Consider the following 23,212-nt stretch of genomic DNA (forward strand, 5'->3'; position numbering starts at 1 on the left):
TCATGGATAAGTTATAGTATGAGAATTTTCATTCACAAGTTGCTGGAAAATTCAAAGGAAACAAAAATCTAATGGAAGACATGTGTGGAAACTAGCAGAGAACTAAAACAAGCATTATATAATGTAAGGCTTTATGCATAATAAAGAAAGTATATTGTGATACCCCAAGGAGGTTGATACCTGACACCTGAATGCATCATAAGATTTGGAAATATTCTTTTCCAAGTATAATTGAGGTTGCCAGTCTGGTAACATTCCTATTGGCACTATTGGAGGCAATCCCTAAAGACCAGCAATTGACAATTGATGCAGAGGAATTTTAAACGTCTCAGCTTGAGAACTTGGAGGATCATTCACTATTAACCTGGTTACCCTATATAGGTTTTTTAATGACTTGTATTTCCCTTACTCATCTTCCATTTTAATAGAATCATTAAAAACTTGATGAGTTATGAGTAAACTGTATCAAGCGGCTTTCTTAACCTCAAATCTGAATTCCTTCACTTGTATTGGTTTCTCATATACTCAGAGTAGCCTTCAGATATTGCTTGCAGTCTATGTGGATTTATTTTCCTTCAGTAGACAATTCAATCTTTTTTTTTCTTCCCAAATGGGTCTTAAAAGGCTACAGGAATACTGGTCATGACCAACAGAAATAGACCATATATTTTTATGTCATCTGTTCAAGGTTTTTTGTTTAAAAAAAAAAAAACAATATTGAATTGTTTAAAATGTCAACATGACAACCAAAAGAGTTTTGGTTGACAAAGTATGACTGGCTAAAATGTACTGAATGAAGCTATTAGGTAAATATTCTGTGAAAATATGAAGTTTTTCATTATGTTTCGGGGGGGGGTCTTTTTTTAAGACAGCCCATGTGTAGTGCTTATAAAGAAGAAAATATTAAATGATCAAAGACATCTGTGGGGTCCCCTAAAAGTTCAACTGTTAGTAAAAGCAAGTCTTCCCCCCATGTCCCTGACATCTGGTGAAAAGTCCAACTTGCAGGGGTTTTGTTTATATGACTTAAAAAAGGATAGCAAGTCTAACAATTTGGAAGGTGCACAAAAAGCAGGTAAAAGTAGACATTTCACAAATATTCATCTTGAATATTTGACAGAATTTGCAGTTTTTCAGTTATAAGAAACAAAGCTTTGAACTGAGAACCAGAGGAGCTGATTTCAAATCCTATCCTTGTCATCTGTGTGGAATTCATAAAATCATATCTTCTCTCTGACCATATAAATATAAATACATGCATATATTATATATGAAGCAAGTTGTATACACATCCAAATATATCTTTGTTTAATTGAATTAAGTACAGTTGGATTTGAGGGGAGATGGTTTGGAAGGCCCCTTACCACTTTAAATATATAATTCAATGAATTAAAATATTAGCTTTTTCATTTTGTTGACAGAATTAAAATATGAATTCCTTGAAGAAAGAATGTTTTTTTTTTCCTTTCTTTTTCTTTTGACAATACTTTTCTAGTAAATGTTTATAACTACTTCTTTTGGTCAATTAATATGCTTAAATGTCAGGTTTCTTGAAACTTCCAAGTTAGATATAATCTTATTATATTTAGTTAAATATGGCTATCAATGGCTTAACAAAGATTTTCAAAATGGCAAAACTTGGCAATGGTCCTATGAATGCTTAAAATCTAGAGTAATGAAATCCTCCTTCATCCTGACCCAATACAAGCCTTGAATTCATTAGGCTGGGTTTGTTTCAAATAGAGAATATTTGACAAAAACCTAAAAATCAAATATTTATAGCCTACAGCTCAAGAGAAGACTGGGGATAGAAGGAGAGTGTTATCCTTTGATGAACATTTAATATTGCTATATATTCTCATAAAAATCCCCCTCAAAATATGAAAACATTTTCTCACACATAATAATTTTCTAAGTTGCATTATGAATTTAATGTTTTATTCTTTTTCTCCATTTGCAACAAATGAAAAATAAGGCCAAACTAAACATTCCCAAATAATTCAGTAGACGCTATAGAGTCTGCCCACATTGGTTTTTATGTCCTTTATGAATGACAGAACAATAACAACTTCAAAAATGTACTTTGTCATTAAAGGTCTCATGCCTCATTTATCTTGTTGACAAGCATCACTGGGTCAAAGAAGGAAAAATATCTTCTACAGACTCTACTAGTTACTATAAATAAGAAAGACATCTTTCAGTACTTCTCTAACTTATTGTCACTACTTGATTATGATCTTCTTTTGACCTCATTAAAGGGAAGATATGTAAACATTACTCCAATGAAGTAAGAGGGCAAGCTTACTGATTGGTAACTCACTAATGACTCCTCTAAATATTATTGAATAGCAACACAAATCATTTTAATAGCTATGGCACATCTGGAAAAATGTCCAAAGAGCCATCAAAAATACCATTTACCTGTTTACAAAATTACAGTTATCTCAAAGAGATCTATTGGGAAAAGTTAAAATATCATAGGAATAGGACAAGAGGAACGAAGTGTCTTATACTGGGATTCCTTTGTACCCCCAAATCAGATTTATTTGAAAATATTTTAGTTTTAAGAATAAGTTGAACTGTATAACAAAATTGGTGGAAATCTTTATGTTTAATCATTTTGAACATACTATTGAATAAGACATTCTAGCAACTCAAAAGAGTAAAGAATTTATTCATGATATAACCAGAAAGTACCTAAATTTCAGGGTTGGGGGGGGGTGACAAAAAGAACACTTAGGGCCTCAGGAGATTTTTTTGTTTGTTTGTTTATTTCAGATACTTGCTTCTCCCTCATCCCTTAGTATTCTAACAGTCACTTGGTACATAATAGATTATGGAAAGCTAGGTGACACAAAAGAGAGCCTGGCTGACTCAGGAAGAAGCAAGTTCAAATATAGAATGAGAAACTCATTCACTATGTGATCTTGGGAAAGACATTTAACTCTATCAGTTTTTCAAAAACAAGCCAGAAAAGGAAATTGTAAATCATTTCTTTATCATTGCCAAAAAAATACCCAAACAGGGTCACAAAGAGTAAGATAGAGTGCAATGACTGAACAACAACAACATATAATTGATAATCATGTAAGAAGGTAAACTGGTACTAAACTTTAATCTTTTTTGCTCATGCACTAACTTGTTAATTCAAAGTTTCATCAGGATATTGAGTATTAGAGTTAGAGTTGGGAGGTTCCTAACAACTGGTTTATTACAACACTAAGGTAATAATGAACAAATTGAAGGCCAAGGTAAAAAAATAGCACATCTTATGCTAACATAGTAAGACCAAAACTGAGGTAAAATTTAGGTGCTTTGACCCCCCAAAGCATCAATTTTCTCACCAAGTTATAAAAATATTTGTACTGAATTTTTTTCACAAGCTGTAACACCACATTGAACTTTTTGATGCCATATCACCCTTTTTTTTCTTCTTTATTTTTTTTTAAGATATCTAATCTGCTTTCAACTAAATCAGCCAAGCCAGACTTCATGGCAAATGACACATGGTATATTCAAGAAGAATGCCAATTAATTTTAAAACTCTAGATTCAGTTTTCCATGAACCATTTCTGTAGTGCCACATGGCTAATTACTAGAATGCTGAAACATTTCACTGACCTTTTGGCCCAAAATAGTGTAATCAGGATTGATACATTATGATAACAAAAATCAATTTTATACAATTACTTTAAAATAAAATTGGCAATAGAGAAAAATGAAGAGATTAAAAAATCATTTCAAAAGTGTTTTTCCTTTTTATTTGATATGTTTTTAATCAGTTTAAACACTATTAAAACCATTCTACTTTTGTAATCAGTTGGTATTTTGTCTCTATTTCAATCTTGCATCTAGTACTTAGAAATTCACATCACATAATTATTACTATACTTCAAGGTGATTTATCCTCGATTCAGTGGTTCACATGTATACAATGTGATCTTTAGGAAGAAAGAAGTTGACATTATTTCCACCTTTACTAGTTTTTCTCTACAATTCTTTGGAATCTATACACAGGTCAGGAAATATCAAATAAGATATGAAGTGTAAATCCAAATAATTAGACTAAGATGTTCAAGTTTACACACTCTGTGCAAGATGGTTTTGGTTCCAAATTTTTTTCTTTTTCTTTTCTGAACTAATTAAAACAACTTGTCCAAGAATTAATAAAAATACTCATTGCCATTCATATGAGAGAGTACTGCAGCATAAAACATTTGTGCATCTCCCACTGCCATTAAGTTGTACATTGGAAATGTTTTCTCATATGTCTTCACTTGAGCCTTGTTTGATCTTTATAATTTTGTTATGTTTATTTTTCATTCTTTGATGGGTTCTTTCCATCTGTCTTTTGGAAATAAACTTCCTCATTCTTGAATTTTCTAAACTCACATAGTTTATGGAGCAAATTCTGTCTCTCAAGTATTGACTTTCAATCTATCTTATATTGACCTCCCTCTTGTATGCAGTTCCTTGCATGAATATTACAAAATAACAAAACTTCCTGCTCTCAAAATGAAGTTCATCACAATATAGAAGGGGAAAATATAGAAGTATGGTAGTCACAGGCTGGGTTCCTCTCTGAAGGAAGTTTCTTCAGCCTCATCTGATATTGGGTCTATCAACAAAATATTTTCATTCTTGGAGTTGAGGCCGATAGAAAATATAGGGATGAGAGGCTCTAAAAAGGAGCTGGTGAATGTATAGATATGACATCTCCTGTCTACATCATAAAACACTATATCTCCCATGTCATAATCCAGAAAGATCCCCACTTTGTAGAGTTTCCCTGTTAAGGGAATTCTGGTCCTAGGTATGGTACAGATTAGATAATAACTTTGTCTCAGACTCAAAAGCCAGTATCCAGTAGAACAACATGGTGAAACTATTCCCTTTCTTTTTACAGAGTTCTCACAAAGACCAACATCCCAAGCAGAACTGTTTCCCACTGTCACTTCCCAATAATGTCTCCCAGACTTGAAGCTCTGAGTTGCTAGAACAGGACTACTTTGATCAGATTGTTCCACATCACAATACAACTTCTTCCATGCATCGTTTCCTCTCATTGTTTTCCTATCTGTGGATAAGATGATTCCAGGATGGGCAGTTTTAGGATCCAGAGTGATTTCCTCATAGAATTTTGTCTTCATCACTTTTCTCTGATTCAGGCTTCTTCTCAAAGGGGGATGGACCAATTTGAAGGATTGTACTACTTTGCACAGTTGTTGATTAGGCCAGAGATTCTTCAACTCAGAAACTCTCCGACACTCAGGACATGGAAAGCTATAGCTACCAGACAATTGAATGTGCTTGAGGATACAGTCTTCGCAGAAATTGTGACCACAGGCTATTGACATGGAATTTGTGAGCAAATCTAGGCAGATAGAGCATTTGAGCTCTTCTGAAATACTTGAAATAAGACCTGCAGCCATGATTCTTTCTGATGTCTCTGATTTGAGCCTTTTCTTTCTGTTTGGAGCTCCTCCTCAGTTTCCCAATTTCCAAGGTCAGCCAGCACCACATTGGAAGATGCAATGAATCTCTCTTGCCTCGAAGAGAGGGCTTGTGGGCTTCCTCCCAGAGTGCTCCTCTCCAACCCCAGTCAATGTTCCGGAGAAATTCCTTCCAGTGCTCCTCTCCGACCCCAGTCAATGTTCTGGAGAAATTCTTTCAAGCTCTAAGAGCTTCCTGTATATATATGATCTCCCAAAGGTTAACTCCTCCTTCTGGAGGCAGGGCTTAAGGGAGGTGTGAACTCCATTGAGTACTTAAATACTTATGAGCTCTCTAAAGGTGTGAACACAAGCATTATTGTCTATCAGTATTAGCAACTTATCACCTTGGAAGGATTCCCTCTAAGGTGTGAACCAATAAGCACTGTATCAATTGTATTGAGTTAACACCAGGATTCTGACATCACCCTTGAGTTTTCACCTTGTTTCAAGTTGAGTTAACACTAGGATTCCAACAGAGTAGCAGCTCATTTCCTTTTGGTTTAAAGTCATATGCACCTCTGGTAAAAGTTTAAACCTGACTTTAGGTATCCACAGCTGCTTTTGATACTTTAAATATTTAAATTCTACTGCTTATTTTTGTCAATGACAGTAGTTTAAAAAATTCAATAAAACAATTTTAATATTAATAATTTAATATTTAAATCTAGAAACAATAATACTTAAGTAGATAACAGGCATCTATAACCTAGAAATATAATTGTCACAACAGTGAATGAATTATATTCAAATGGAAAGATAAATAAACTTACTTTCTAAAAGAATATTTTATTTTTGATATCACATGGATTTCTAAATCAAAAAAATGATGAAAACAATACTACAAAATAGTAATTAAAACACAAATTTGAAAATAGATTATTTTTTTAATAATTAAAATATAATTTCATTTGTTTTATATTAATGATTAATATGTGTTAGGGAAATTATTTTAATATTATCAAGTTTAAATCTACAGCTAGAAATACAAAAGTGACATTTAGATTGTGAATGCTATTGCCAGTGGACATCAATCATCCTTTGAAAGAGAAGATGATCCAAATCCTAAACAGGAATAGAAATAATGAATCTAGATGTGGGGAAATATTTTTTTTCAATTCCTTTGTTATATAGATGAAGAAACCATTGTCTAGAGATATATTAATTGATTTCCCTATGTTCACTTAGAACAGAATCTGTACAGAGGTACTCTAACTCTGATCCATTCATTGTCCCATGCTTATCTCCTTAAATATGGTACTTCTAAGAGAAAGAGCTACTTAGAAAGTAAGTAGTAGATAGAGTACCAGCCCTGAATTCAGGAGGACCTGAGTTCAAATCTGATCTTAACACTGCCTAGCTTGTGACCCTCTGCAAGTCACTTAACCCCAATTGTCTAATAAAAAAAGCAAAAAAAAAAGGAAGTAGCTCCTCCATACTCTGTACCTTTGCCACATAGAATAATTCCATACTGATTGCGAAAAAATAATAAGGGCACAAGATTCTTAGAGATAAGGAATAATGTTCCATGGTGGTGGATGTGAATAAAAATTTCTAGTTGCATGAACATAATTTAATTATTTTCTTGAAGAAAAAAGTGAGAATTAAATGACATGGAGATTATTAATTCTCTTTCTCACTCATAAACTTCAACTGCCATGTGAAGATTTGTGCTTCAAAGAGGTATTGAACCAGGTGACTTTCTTCTTAAGATACTTCCCAAATCTGAAATTCTCTGGCTATATGTGAAGATAGATGGTATCTGGTGGTAGATAAGCTACATTTTGCATAACTGAAATATTTATGAGTTCTGACATAGACCCTTCAACTAAGGGAAATAAGCCAGACCCAAAGGACTCTACTTAAGGGTATTCTACATTGACATGTTATTGATGTATATTTATAGAGAAATATGCATGGTTTCTCAATTCAAATTTTGAGACATCAATTGTGATCATTACTGAATACTACAGAAAGTTTTTGAGTGTTATAAAAGGAACTTGCTGAGAATTATACAGAATCAAGAAAATGACTTATAAACCAAATATGTCACTTGAACTAGGCACTTACCATTTTTTACCTCATGCCAAAACTTTGAAAAGAGTTTTCCTTTTTCACTCTAGACTGTACTGGAATGAATAGGGGTGGAAGGGAGGCAGAGACTGGATTTTTTTTTTTTTTTTTTTACTGAGGGGCCATAAAAAGACATGACATTATTATTCATTTGCATGACCCCTTTATAAGTGATTTGTTCTTTCAGCTCTTGAGTCAAACTAAAAATGAAGAAATTAGGACCAACTCCTAATGCTGGGGAATCAATATAAGGGCTTTATGAAGTTTTGAATAAGTCCTTTCAAAAGAACTAAGAACATTACACCTACCTGCAGCAGGAAACAGAAATATTTCTTTGAAGGAGGACAGAATGCTGGTACATCCAAGAAGGATTCAATAGTATCCTTTCATCTCTGAATAGGTTAGGTTCCTATAGTCAAATTCAATATGTCAAGAATTTTTGTGACATATTTTAAAGATTCCATGTAGCAGAATTTTTCCTCCTTGAAAGCTCTTTCTAGTGTTTAAACTTAAGCACATTTTTGATTTGTGATCCTTTTCTTTCCCTGAAGAAAAGTGGTAAGAGAAATGGAAGTAGAGTTACATTGGGCAGTTTACATTCCCACAATATGAAAAACCACAATAAGATAATGGTAATAAAGTGTGGCTGTGAGTTCTCAATCTGTCTTCTTCAGAGTTGTGTTCTAAACCAATTTTTTCTGGAAAATCTCTTTCAAAGATTGTCTGTGTAAACAGTGAGCTTTTTTGGATATGAACTGGAACTTAGTTCTACAGGGTATTTCCCAAAATCTTCGGGACCTTTCATCCCATTTGGAAAACTTAAAGCAACATTTATAGTCTTCTAGAAGATAGTTTCTGGAAGAAATGTTGTTTCAGTTAATTTCTTGAGTCCCTTCCTCATTTTCATTTTTTGGGAGATAAATTTATAATGTCTTCCAAATAATCAATTTCTTGTAGTCAATATTACTTGTCATATAGAACTTAAAATACAGTAATGAACTTTGTGATTCAGATGATAAATATATTTTTAGAAATATTATGAAATACTATTTTTTTAACTCATTACCAGAACTTGAAATCAAAGGCCAGAATCTCAATTCTTTCAGAAGTAACTGAAGTAATTACCTCTAATATGTTTATAATTCATGGGAAAAATATATGCCTATACATCTCTCTCTCTTTATACACACACACACACACACACACACAGAGAGATATCTGTGTATCCAAAAATACATTTGTATGTATACTTAATGTGTATATACATAAATTCAGAGAGGGAGATATAAAGATAGATAATAGATTTTTTTTTGGCACATTTTTTTTGGCAGTGCTTGTGGGGCAACTGCATGCTGATAGATTTAGGTGATATTACATTTTTCTCTTTAACCTTTGGCTTAGTAAAATGGACCAGTGTTAAGATCAACAACAACAACAGCAACAACAAAAACCCAAGCAGGTTATAACATGGATGCAAAACCTAAGGTTTCCCGTCTCTCACCAAATATGTAACTGATTAATAGAATGGAGAAGGTATAATTCTCTAAGAAATGATTTCCTTAACCTCTTTGTAGATGAAAAAAGGAAGGATTTGGACCAGGTAATTAAAATATATGTAGTGAATCTCAAAGAATAATAGATTGCTGAGAGATAATAATAGAAAAATCTTTCTGGTTGTATGAAGCACTAAAGGTGCCATTGCATTATCTTGACCCACTGCTTTAGAGATGTCCTGCAGTATGCCATCAGAAGGTATGGTGATTATTCTTAATAAAATTAATTAGTTTATGTTTAATTAGGGTTCTGTTATTGATTATATGAATTACATATAGAGGGTAATAACCAGAAGGATGAGGAGACTTGAAACCACATCATATATTTCCCTGAAAGAACTGGGTATGTTTATCCTGCACAAGAGAAGACTGACAGTGGGAAGAATGTTAAATGCCTAAATAGTTGAAGGGATGTCAGGTGGAAAAGACATTACATTGCATTATATAAAGCCGGACAACAGGATTAAGACCACTATGGTAAAGAAAGATAGAATTCAATGCAATAAATGGAAAAACATCCTAATAATTAACTGTTAAAAAGTAGAATGTAAAGAAGTTGCAGGGAATCACAAGTTTACTAACCTGCAATTCTTAAGATGAATCATTTGTCATGGAAATTATAGAAGGAATTTTGGTTCAGCTAAGTATTGGGATGGATGCCTTTTGAGCTCTCAAGTCATGAAATCTTTGAACCTGTATTAAATTTTCCTTAAATAATGGACCCTCATTTTAAAAAAATCACAAATGGAATGTAGTTATCCCCAAGATGTCGAGAATATTATGATAGATAAAGCTCTTGGAAAGCAGTATATTAAAACTAAATGAAGCCAGAGGAATTAAGGGATCTTTCATTCTTTTATTATTCTAAAAATAACTTACAATGTAGTCTTCTTCAAATTCTGAAAAATCTCAGGCTGTTGATACATATATTTTCAAGTTAAATTATTAAATTTTTACAGGTTGTACCTACAAAATATGAAACTACCTCCATAAAAAGTCAATCATATTTATAAAATTATTATTAGCAGCAAGTTAGCATCAGTAGTGAATTAGGTAGTGAATTAATAAGTTAGCTAGTAAATAAATAAAAAGGGAATTTTATCCTTTGAAAATGAGAATTGAAAAGGAACATATAGATACACTATTGTAGCAGTCCCTAACTTTTTTTCATATCAAAGTCCCACATGGCTTAGTCCATCAGTCTAGATGTGGCTATGAGATGCTTCTCAGAATAATGTTTTTAAATGCATAAAATATAATACAGAGAATTATTAAAGGGCTAATAATACTAAAATATAATTAGGCATCAGTAAGTTTATCTGATTAATCTAATCTACTACCTGTATGAATGAGGAAAATAAAGGTCTAAAGATATTACATTGATGGCACTGAGCAAAGTTGGGATTGAAAATCAAATCTTTTTCAAAATAGTATTTTATTTTTTCCAAATATATGTAAAGATATAAAGATTTTTGTAAAACTTTGTGTTCTAAATTTTTCTTCCTCAGTCTCTTACCATCTCTCTCTCCATAGGAGCAAGAAATCTGATATGTGTTAAATTTGTGCAATCTTTTAAATATATTTTATATTTGTCAAGCTGTACAAGAAAAAACACATCAAAAAGAAAAAAAAATCTGTGAGAGATAAAAACAAATAAACAAAAAGGTGAAAATACTATGACCTGATCCACATTCAGTCTCCATAGTTCTCTCTCTGGATGTGATTGGCATTTTCTATCCCAAGTTTGAAAATGAAGTCCTCTAACATCAGATCTTGTTTTTCATTTTTCATTTTTCATTCTGAAAGAATACCAAGGACAGCATGACTGATGTCTTGACTTGTATGTGAATTAGATTTAAGTGACACAGGGTTGCACAAAATAGGCAGTGTTCTATCTTCCAGAATAATCAAAGTCAAATAACATAGCAAAAATCAAGATGGCTGATGATGGTCCAGGAGGCAGTGCATGATCTTGGCTTCTTTGATACCCGCCTAAGCTATGGCTTCTTCAACTGCTTCAGCCAATCTAATGTTCTTTTTTCTGTAGAGAGCTGGAACTCTGGAGAAGTATACGTGAAACAAGGTGTTAACTCAGAGGAATTGATAAGACAATGGTTCTCTATATATATACTTAGTACTTAGCATGGTGATGTAATGGTTCTCTAAGTTCACACGTAATCAGTATGCTGTAATGATGTAATTACAATAAAGATAGATAGATAAATAGATAGATAGAGGTTCCACATTAAATGTAGAAGGGCCCTTGGAGGATACATTTTCAGGCTATATTATTTTACAGGTGAAGAACCTAATGCTTCTCTTAAGATTTCATGAAATGCATATTCTTTTTTTCCTAACATCCATAAAATGCTGTATTTTCTATTCATCAGTAAGATGTACATCAGGGAAACACTTATTCAGACTCATCCTTGAAATATGTTTTAATTAAATTAGGCTCATATTCAATAATGTATTCCAATCATGAGGAATAATAATAACTAACATCTATATAACACTTTAAAGTTTAAAAAGTGCTAGACACACTTTATCTAATATGTTCCTTATAAAGTCTTATAAAGGTGATATCATAATTTCTATTTGAAAGATGATGAAACTGAAGCTCATCTAGGCAGTTAGGTGGTATAATATTAAGATCTAAATTCAAATTTTTCTTTAGATATTAGCTGTATATATGAAGCTCAGTTATGGGGGTGATAGCACCATCTACCTTCAAGAATTGTGCTGATGGCCAAATGACAATATTTATGAAGCATTTCATATGTTGCCTGGTAAAAAGTAGGTATTATAGAAATGCTTATTATTCTCTTTCCTTAGCATCTTCATCTCAGAAAGGGTATATTACTTCACATAGCTATTAAGTTTCTGGGACAGTATTTGAACTTAGGTGTTTCTTGACTCCAAGTCTAGCAGTCTAACTATGATCCTATGCTACCTCCCGTTCTATTGATAAGGACAGATAGATATTACTATTAGAGTCTTGACTTGGTGAAATGTCTCCTCAATGAAGATAACTTCTCCATTGTGATTATTAAAAATTATCTATATCCTTCTAATAGATTCAGCATATCTATGCTGATCCATATCAAGACAGAATAATTCAAACAGCTAATGAGCACATAAACAAATGTTGAAGAGTAGAACAATCCAAGACCTTGCAAAGGGAATTTATGAGTGGCTTAATTCATAAGGATTTCCTCTCCATTTTCACACAGCTACTCCACTTTCCTAAAAGATTATTTATGCAAAAACTCATTCAATTGCACTTTGAAGTACAAAAAAGAAAACCAGATGGTAATTTCCTTAGAAAACTAAGGAAGATGTTATTCTATTACTCTTGTTTTTTTCTTGGAAGGGTATAAAAATAACACAAAATGACCCACCATAAAGTTGTAAATAAATTAGGAAAGTCAATAAGAATAAAAATAATAATTTTTACTTAAGATACTTTCTAATGGAATAAGCCAGAAAAGATTAATTTAGACCCTGCACAATACCACTTGCAAACCATGTAGTTTATGATCAAGACAAGTAGTTTTCTCCAAAGCTCAGTTTTCTCATCTGTAAAATGGAGTTACTGATCATTATACTATCAGGATGACAGGATTGTTGTAAGGATGAAAAATAATATAAAAAAGTGAAAAACACTATAAACATTTGAGCTATTATTACCATTGCAACTACTATTGTTGCTGAGGTTCACAGATACACAAAAAAATGACGTGTAAAATTCTTTGTTAAAGTCCAAATCCTTTATTATCTCCTTCAAAATCTTGTCTCCTTGCCTGGGGCTTCTGCTAGCTTGCTTGGAGGCCTTCCGAGTCTTGGTTTCAGTGGAGAAGTGAAGGAGAAGAGGCCTGCCACCAAGGTGGTGTGAGATGGAGTGAATCTGTCTGGCTGAGTTTATCCCAGTTTATATGCTCTATTATAGTTAAATCTATTCATCATACTTAGTATAAGCCAATCATTATATCACTAGGGAACTATTATTTATTTTAAGATTAAATCAGTCATACTGAACTAGAGAACTATTAATCACCATGCTAAACTAGATAATCATTGTCTTATCAATTCCACTTAGCACCTTGTAAGAATCCTTGTTTCAAGTAGAGTTCTGGCCCATAACAACATTCTACTAGAGATTTTTTTGTGGGGGAGCTTCTTGAGAGAGCTCCATTGCTTATGGAGTATTTTATTGGATTCATTACATATGTCAGCAAGAAGGATAGTCTGATGAGACATCTATAGGATTTTGGCATTGATCAAACTTACACCAGCTTTGTGGCACTCCCTTTCATTGACGTCATACCAGAATAACGTGTATCCAGCTGCTACTTCAGTAACTTAGCCTTCATTTGCCAGCCTTGTTTCATTCAGGGATACCTGTTGAGTTCTCTTGCAACAAGAGCCGTTCTTCTTTCAGGTCTAATAGATTTTATGTTATCTATAAATATATGCACATTCCATGTACCAATGGGAAGCTTCCCATGAGCTTCCCCTTGAGGCTTTCAGATACCTCCCAGATGCAGTTCAGTGAGACTGGTAAAAGGCTCCATTCAGAGATTGGGCTCTGAGGCCCTCAAAAAACAAGCTCATGTGCTTTCCAAAAGTAGGAATTTACAGGATCACAACAATGCAATTGCCACTTGAAGGAAAACACCATGCCACCATCATCAGCGCTTATGCCTCCACCATAATGAACTCTGAGGAGCTCAAAGAAAAATTTTATGAAGATCTTATCATCAAAGAGAACAAGATTATAGTTCTGGACAACTTTAATGCTAAAGTAGGATTAGCAGACATGGCATGGAGCATTTGGGGAAAATGGAGTTGGAAACAGCAACAGCAATAAACTTTTCAAAAGATTTTGTATATTTTTTTAGTGTCTTGACTGCAGGTTGGCAATCAGGCCAGAGTTGGCGAAGTAGACAATTTTTAGGGCACCTTTTCTAGCCCCTTCCTCATACTTGAGTTGAGCAGTGTTATCCTTAAAATGTTGCTCAACAATATGGAACTATGCCCAAAGGGCTGTCAAACTGTGCATACCCTTTGATCCAGCAATATCTCTACTACAGGATTTGTATCCCAAAGAGATCATAAAAAAGGGGAGAGGACCCAAATGTGCAAAACAATATTTGTGGCAGCCCTTTTTGTAGTGGCAAGGAGGTGGAAACTGAGTGGAGCCCATCAGTTGGAGAATGACTGAATAAGCTGGTATATGAATGTTATGGAATATTATTGTTCTATAAGAAATGATCAGCAGGATGATTTCAGACAAGCCTGAAGAGACTTATATGAACTGATGTCAAGTGAAGTGAGCAGAACCAGGAGATCATTGTACATAGCAACAAGAAGAGTATAAGATGATCAATTCTGATGGAATTGGCTCTTTTCAACAATGAGGTGATTCAGGTCAATTCCAATGGACTTTGCAATGGAGAGAGCCACTTGCATCCAGAAAGAGGTCTAGAGGGACTGAATGCGGATCACAACATTGTATTTTCATTTTTTTGTTGTTGTTCACTTGCTTTTGTTTTCTTTCTTATTTGTTTTTCCTTTTTCATCTGATTTTTTTGGGGGGGGGGCAGCATGATTAATGTGGAAATAAGTTTTGCATATATGCATATGTGTAATATGAATTGCACATGTTTAACATATATTGAATTATTTGCTGTCTAAGGGAGGGGTAGGAGAGGAAGGGAATGAAAATAATTTGGAACGCAAATTTTTGCAAGAGTGAATGTTGAAAACTTTGCATATATTTTGAAAAGAAAAAGTTCACAGATTAAGAGTTTGAAGGATCAAATTTAAGTCATCCAAATTAACAAGTCATTTTATAATTGGGTAAATTGAAGTGCAGAGAACATGGGAGAGTTTCCCAAAACCAAAGGTTAGCAAATCATAGGTTGTGTACATAAACCAAGGTCCTCTGTATTTAAATTTAATCCTTTCCAATATGCCATTCTTCCTGTAACCAAATAATATTAAGTGATTTCATCCAGTATAAAAGAACTGGAATAAAAACCCCAGTGTATCCTGATTCTATCTATATTCGGGAAATAGAAATACTTTGCCCTGCTGAAATATAAACATTCTGAAATGTTATTCAGTTGCTTCAGTCATGTTCAACTCTTTGTGACCTCACTGGAGGTTCTTCTTGGCAAAGTTTCTGTTTCCATTTGCTTCTCCAGTTCATTTTACAGATGAGAAACTAAAGCAAACATGGTTAATTGACTTATGCAGGGTCACACAGCCAAGAAGGGTTTAAGGCTAGAGATGAACTCAGGAAAAGGAATTCCTGACTCCAGGTCTGACACATTATCCACCATGTCACCTAACTGTTTTGGGATACCAGGTCACATATAAAACATTTATACTTCTTCATTAATGATTAATGATATATATATATATAGATATATATATCCTCCCTCTCTCTCTCTCTCTCTCTCTCTCTCTCTCTCTCTCTCTCTATATATATATATATATATATATATATATATATATATATATATATATATAGATATAGAAAATGTGCCAAGTACAAGCCCCTGAATCATATTACAAAAAATATAGGCTCCTTGTTCAGTAGCCAATGAGGAAAAAGCAGTGCTATAAGCTTGGCACATGTCCATCAGTGAAAAAGGGTTGTGATTTATGCTGAGGTAGACAGGCAGAATAAAATGGAAAGGGGGGAAGGGTAGAGAAGCTTCCCACAGGCTTTCCCTTGAGGACTCCCTTAAAATCCCCCAGATGCAGCTCAGTGGGTTTGCAGGAGGCTCCATTAGATGGATGACCTCTGAGGTCCTCAAAAAAGACAACAGCTTAATCTGGAGCTTGCTTATTGTTTTTAATATAGCCATTTCTTAAGTTTTACAATTCATTGTTGTTTTCCTCTTCCTCTCTGAAACACAATTCACACACACATAAAAAACCACAGCCGTTGCATAAAATGTGTTGCCAGGAATTCCTCATTTTTGGAGGGGGTGAAGATTCAAGGCCTTGTCCCTTGACTTCTGCCTTACTCACCCTAAATCATATCTGACCTGGTCAGCCCTTTTCCTCTGGCACATAGCAGCTTCCTGCCTTTAACCAGGAGGCCCTCCCTCTTGTTTGTCATTCTCCCTCCCTGTGTTGTGATTTTACAGATGGCCTGGAAATGAAAGCGTGATGTACAACAGGAAGGACATACTGCCAAGTCCTCTGGAGCACAGTTTGGATATCAGCACAAGGGGCCAGGTGGGAAAAACTGAAGCTGGAATTGTGCATAACATTATCAGAAGTGAATTTTTTTTCAGAGAGAGATAAACTGATAGAGATAGAGAAAGGGAGAAATACAGAGAAAATAAGATAAAGAAGGAGGGAGTAAAGATGGAGGAAGGGAAGAAGAGAAAATAAAAGAGTGAAAGAGAAAAAGAGGGAAAGAAAGAGGAAGAAAAGAAGAGAAGGAAGGAAGAAAGGATGGAGGGAAAGGGAAGGAAGGATGAAAGAAAAGAGGGAAGGAAGGGTGGAGGGAAAGAGGGAAGGAAGGAAAGGAGGAGGGAAGGAAGGAAAGAAGGTGGGAAGAAAGGAGTAAAGGAAAGTAGGAAGGAAGGGATGAAGGAAATAACTAAGGAAGGAAGGAAGGAAGAAAAAGGAAGTAAAGAAGGAAGGAAAAAAAGGAAGAAGGGAGGGAGGAAGCATACACTAGGTCTCACTAAAGCTTCTGTTTCAGATTAATACAATGTACTACCTAGATATTTTCAAGATAGTCATCATTTTGAGGGATGGTAAAAATGATGCCAATAAAAAAGGAAACAAATCATGTACCAGGCATTGCTTAAAGACATGGGAGTAGAACTTTTTAAATTCAGGGCAGGCTCTTTGTAGTGGCCAGAATCTGGAAACTGAGTAGATGCCCATCAATTGGAGAATGGCTGAATAAATTGTGGTATATGAATATTATGGAATATTATTGTTCTGTAAGAAATGACCAACAGGATGATTTCAGAAAGGCCTGGAGAGACTTACATGAACTGATGCTGAGTGAAACGAGCAGGGCCAAGAGATCATTATATACTTCAGCAACAATACTGTATGATGACCAATTCTGATGGACCTGGCCATCCTCAGCAATGAGATCAACCAAATCAGTTCCAATGGAGCAGTAATGAACTGAACCAGCTACGCCCAGTGAAAGAATTCTGGGAGATGACTAAAAACCATTACATTGAATTCCCAAGCCCTATATTTTTGCCCACCTCCATTTTTGATTTCCTTCACAGGCTAATTGTACAATATTTCAGAGTCCAATTCTTTTTGTACAGCAAAATAATGGTTTGGTCATGTATACTTATTGTGAATCTAATTTATATTTTAATATATTTAACATCTACTGGTCATCCTGCCATCTGGGGAAGAGGGTGGGGGGTAGGAGGGGAAAAATTGGAACAAGAGGTTTGGCAATTGTCAAATGCTATAAAGTTACCCATACATATAACCTGTAAATAAAAGGCTATTAAATAAAAAAAAAAATTCAGGGCAGGTTTGAAAAACTGAAATCACACAATCATTCTTTAATTAAAATAGAAGCAAAGATGGCACCATTAAGTTGTTTGATATTCCATTTCATTAACTCTTAAAAATATAACAACAAAGGTGGTGCAAAGATAATGAAGAAAAGATAGCAATTCACCGGAGCTCTCCCCAGACTACTCTGAACAACTTTAAATAAAGCCACAAAACAGAACACAACAGCTGGGGTAAATTAATTTTCGAACCAAAGACAACTTAGAAGGGCAGCTAGAAAGATCTTTCACATCCACAGAGTGGAGCACAGTTTGTCCCAGGCTGCACTACTGCATGTGGGGATCACAGAAAACCAGTATAAAGCCTCCGGAGCTACTGGAGTGGTAATGTCAATGTCTTCTTCTGGATCTCTCAGTTGACAGACAATTGAACAACTTTGTCCATACTCAGATCCAGATCACAGGCAGTTCCAGGGTAAAGAAGAATATTACCACACCAAAACTTGCAGCCACAGTAGAGCAGGGATTCTTATCACAATTCCAAAGTGCTTGTCATCACTTACAGATCAGAGCACAAGCCAGGAGAGTAGTAAACACAAATCTCCTTAATTTATACCATATTGGAAGAACTGACAACTTACAATTCCCTAAAAATATCCCTGAAAACAGTTGGTCAAAACCTCTGAAGCATAGGACAGTAGCTTCTCCACCTTGCAAGCTCGGTGCTATTTTAACAAAGACTTAAAAGTCAAGAAATAGAATAAAAGTGAAAAAACAAGAGAAAAATATTCTGATTATAGAAAGTTACTATGGAAGATCAAACACACTCAGAAGATAATAAAATCAAAGTGGCCTCCTATATATATATATATATATATATATATATATATATATATATATTTTTTTTTTTCAGGCCATTCAAGTGTTCAAAAAGGATTTTCAAAATCAAATAAGGGGGTTATAAGAAAAAATGGGAAGCAAAATGAGAGTGATTTAAGGAAATTGCAAAAAAGGGAGTCAACAGCTTGGTAAAGGAGACACAAAAATACTGAAGAAAATAATAACTTAAAAAAAACACAGAATAGGAGAAGCAGCAAAAAAAGATTTTTAAAAAGTCAATGAAAGAAAATATCTTCAAAAGTAGAACTTACAAAATGGAAAAAAAAGATATTTTAAAAATCAAGAAAAAACTCCTTAAAAAGTAGAACTGGCCAAATGGAAAAGGGGCATAAAATCTCACTGAAGAAAATAATTCCTTAATAATTAGAATCGAGTAAATAGAAGGTAATGATTTATGAGAAATCACAAAGCAAAAGAAAACCAAAAGAATTAAAAAATAGAAGACAAGGTGAAATACCTCATTGTAAAAACAACTGAATTGAACAAGAGATACAAGAGATATAATTTAGAAATTACTAGACTACCTGAAAGCCATGAATAAAAAGGGATCCTAGACATTATCTTTCAAAAAATTATCAAAAAAAAAAAAAAAAAAACCTCCCTGATGCTCTAGAACCAGGGGATAAAACAGAAATGGAAAAAATCCACCAATCATCTCCTGAAAGAGATCCCAAAATGAAAATTTCAGAAATATTACAGACAATTCCAGAGCTCCCAAGTCAAGGAAAAAAATATTGTAGGCAGCCAATAAAAAACTATTTGCTTCAGGACAGGTTTGGAAAACTGAAATGACTCAATCATTCTTTAATTAAAATATTTTAATTAAGTATTAGGAAGGCATGGTTAGGATAATACAAAATTTAATGGCTCCCCACATTAAAGGATTGGAAGGCTTGGAATATGATATTCTGGAGGGCAAAGGAGTTAGAATTACAACCAAGATTCAACTACCAGCAAAACTGAGCATAATGCTTCAGTGGAAAAAAATATTCATCCAACAAAACAGAGATCTTGCAAGAATTCTTCATGAAAAGACCAGAGTTGAAGAGAAAATTTGACTTTTAAAATACAAGACTCAAAATAAGCATAAAGTGGTAAATAGAAAAGGGAAATAATGAAGATCTTTATAAGATTGAACCATTTACATTCCTACATGTTTTGCATTATTAGAGCAGTTAGAAAGAGTTTATATTGAAATAATTCTGAAGTAATACCTATAAGATTGGCTAATGGGACAAAAAAGAATAAAAAGACAAATGTTGAACTGTTGGTAGAGTTGTGAAGTCATTCAAACATTGTTTGCAATAATTTGGAACTCTGGTCTAAGGAGTGTAATACAGTACATAATTTTTGACCTTTCAGTGTCACTATTGTATCAAAAGATAAATTTTAAAAAAGATAAAGGACCTATAGATGCAGACATATTTATAGTAGCTCTTTTCTGGTGGAATAGAGTTAGAAATTGTGAGGGAGCTCTTCAATTGGGAAATGAATAACAAATTGTGACATAATTGTGATAGAATACGACTATGCTATAAGAAATGATGAGCAGGACACTTTCAGAAAAAAAAACCTAAGAACTTACTACAAAGTGAATTATAATGTCTATAGAGCAACAAAAATATCGTAAGATGATCAATTATTAATGACTTAACTATTCTCAACACTACAATCATCCAAGACAATTTCAAAGGATTTATGATGAAAAATGTTATCCATCCTCAGACAAAGAAATGATGGTTTCTGAATACAGAAAGAAGCATCCTTTTTAAACTTTATTTTCCTGCAGGTTTTTTTTTTTTGTGTTTTCTTTCAAAATAAGAATAATATGGAAAGGTGCTTTGTACAACTCCATATACATAACTTAAATCAAATTGCTTGCTTTCTCAATGAGGGAAGGAGAGAATTTGGAACTCAAAATTTTATTTATTTTATTTTATTTTTTGGGGGGAGGTTCAAATTTCTTTGTGATATTATATGGGTACCATATAATCTTAGTTTTCTTTTTTTTATTATAGCTTTTTATTGATAGAACATATGCCTAGGTAATTTTTTAACACTGTCCCTTGTACCACTTCTGTTCCAACTTTTCCCTTCCTTCCCTGCACTCCCTCCCCTAGAGGGCAGGCAGTCCCATACATGTTAAACATGTTAAAGTATATCTTAAATACAATATATGTGTACACATATGTACAGTTCTCTTGTTGCACAAGAAAAATCATATTCAGAAAGGTAAAAATAACCCCAGAAGAAAAATAAAAATGCAGAGTTCACATTCATTTCCTGGTGTTCTTTCTCTGGGTGTAGCTGGTTCTGTCCATCATTGATCAATTGGAACTGAATTGGATCTTCTCATTGTCAAAGATATCCACTTCCATCAGAATATATCTTCATAGAATATTGTTGTTGAAGTGTATAATGATCTCCTGGTTCTGTTCATTTCACTTAGCATCAGTTCATGTAAGTCTCTCCAAATCTCTCTGTATTCATTCTGCAGGTCATTTCTTACTGAGCAATAATATTCCATAACATTCATATACCACAATTTACCCTACCATTCACCAATTGATGGGCATTCAATTTCCAGTTTCTAGCCACTACAAAAAGGGTTGCCACCAATATTTTGGCACATGCAGGTCTCTTTACTTCTTTAATATCCCTTTGGGATATAAGCCCAGTAGTAACACTGCTGAATCAAAGGGTATGCACAGTTTGATAACTTTCTGAGCATACTTTCAAATTGTTTTCCAGAATGGTTGGATCCATTCACAACTCTATAAACAATGACTCAGTGTCCCAGTTTTCCCGCATCCTCTCCAAAATTCCGCATGACCTTTTCCTGTCATCTTAGCCAATCTGAGAGGTGTGTAGTGGTATCTCAGAGTTGTCTTAATTTGCATTTCTCTGATAATGATTTGGAACACCCTTTCATATGAGTAGAAATAGTTTCAATTTCATCATCTGAAAATTGTCTATTCATATCCTTTGACCATTTATCAATTGGAGAATGACTTGATTTCTTATAAATTAGAGTCAATTCTCTATATATTTGAGAAATGAGGCCTTTATCAGAATTTTTTACTATAAAAATGTTTTCCTAGTTTATTGCTTCTCTTCTAAACTTGTTTGCATTAGTTTTGTTTGTACAAAAGCTTTTTAACTCTACCATATATATTCCACCATATCATCTGCAAAGAGTAACAATTTGATTTCCTCATTACCTACTCTAATTCCTTTAATCTCTTTCTCAACTCGTATTGATGAAGCTAGCATTTCTAATACAATATTGAATAGTAATGACTATAGTAGGCAACCTTGTTTCACTCCCGAGCTTATTGGGAATGGTTCCAGTTTATCCCCATTACCTCCGATGCCTACTGTTGATTTGAAATAGATGCTACTGACTATTTTAAGGAAAAGTCCATTTATTCCTATCCTTTCAAGTGTTTTTAATAAGAATGGATGTTAGATTTTATCAAATGCTTGTTCTGAATCTATTGAGATGATCATATGGTTTTTGTTAATTTGGTTATTGATATAGTCAATTATGCTAATAGTTTTTTCTAATATTGAACCAGCCCTGCATTTCTGGTATAAATCTGACTTGGTCATGGTATATCATCCTGGGGATGATTTTCTGTAATCTTCTTGTGAAGACTGCGTATTTTTAAATCATCAGGAGTCAGGAATTCAGATTAGGGGAAAATCGTCAGTCTTTATTCTCAGTGAAGAAGGATCGGAGGTGGAAGAGAATCGGCGATAGCAATGTGTGCAGCTGAGTCAAGAAGATAGCTAGACCAGCAGCCACATGACCAGCAGCCAGGAGTATTGAACCCAGGCCCCATCTCTCTCAGCTTCTCTTCCTCTCCCTCTCCGCCTCCACCCACCAAAATCGTCATTTCCTATACAACACATCAGGACTTGCACGGAGAGTGGGCAGGGATCATTCTTTATCCAATCATGTATATTAATAGAGTATACCCCAATTACTATTTAGCCTCACGTACTTGGGACCTCAGTGCATCAACTCAAACCTCAGCCCATTACATCTTCTTGCTAATATTTTAAGATTTTCTCATCAATATTCATTAGGGAGATTGGTTTATAATTTTCTTTTTCTGTTTTCAACCTACCTGGTTTAGATATCAGTACCATGTCTGTGTCATAAAAGGAATTTGGTAAGACTCCTTCAATCCTTATTTTTTTCAAATAGTTTATATAGCATTGGAGTTTTCAGTGTTTGGCAGAATTTACATGTTAAATCCATCTGGTCTTGGGGATTTTTTCTTAGGGAGTTGATTAATAGCTTGTTTTATTTCTTTTTTTAAAATGGGACTGTTAAACCAATTTGCTTCTTTCTCTGTTAATCTCGGCAAGCTATATTTTTGAAGGTATTCATCCATTTTATTTAAGTTATCAAATTTATTGGCATAAAGTTGAGCAAAGTAACTCCTAATTATTGTTCTAATTTCCTCTTCATTAGTAGTAAGTTTTCCCTTTTCATTTTTAAGACTAACAATTTGATTTTCCTCTTTCCTTTTTCTAATCAAATTTACCAAGAATTTATCTATTTTGTTGATTTATTTATAGAACCAACTCTTAATTCAATAGTTTTTTTTTTACTTTCAATTTTATTAATCTCTCCTTTTATTTTTAGAATTTCAAGTTTAGT

The 23,212-nt window shown here is 33.9% G+C and overlaps 2 protein-coding genes across 15 annotated transcripts in view; both read right to left on the reverse strand.

Moving 5' to 3' along the window:
* NAV3 (neuron navigator 3) overlaps positions 1 to 23,212 on the reverse strand; it is a 1,064,916-nt gene that overhangs the window by 435,818 nt on the left and 605,886 nt on the right. The window lies entirely within an intron of this gene.
* LOC100913803 (ret finger protein-like 3) lies at positions 3,719 to 5,601 on the reverse strand. Its single transcript, XM_012551704.2, has one exon. The coding sequence runs from the start codon at positions 5,430 to 5,432 to the stop codon at positions 4,563 to 4,565; it is 870 nt and encodes a 289-aa protein (XP_012407158.1). The 5' UTR covers positions 5,433 to 5,601; the 3' UTR covers positions 3,719 to 4,562.

This window comes from Sarcophilus harrisii, chromosome 5 (assembly GCF_902635505.1).
Source record: "Sarcophilus harrisii chromosome 5, mSarHar1.11, whole genome shotgun sequence".
NCBI lineage: Eukaryota > Metazoa > Chordata > Mammalia > Dasyuromorphia > Dasyuridae > Sarcophilus > Sarcophilus harrisii.

Excerpts from the sequence above, each read along its gene's own strand:
- LOC100913803 (XM_012551704.2), bottom strand. The coding sequence starts at position 5,432 with ATGGCTGCAGGTCTTATTTCAAGTATTTCAGAAGAGCTCAAATGCTCT.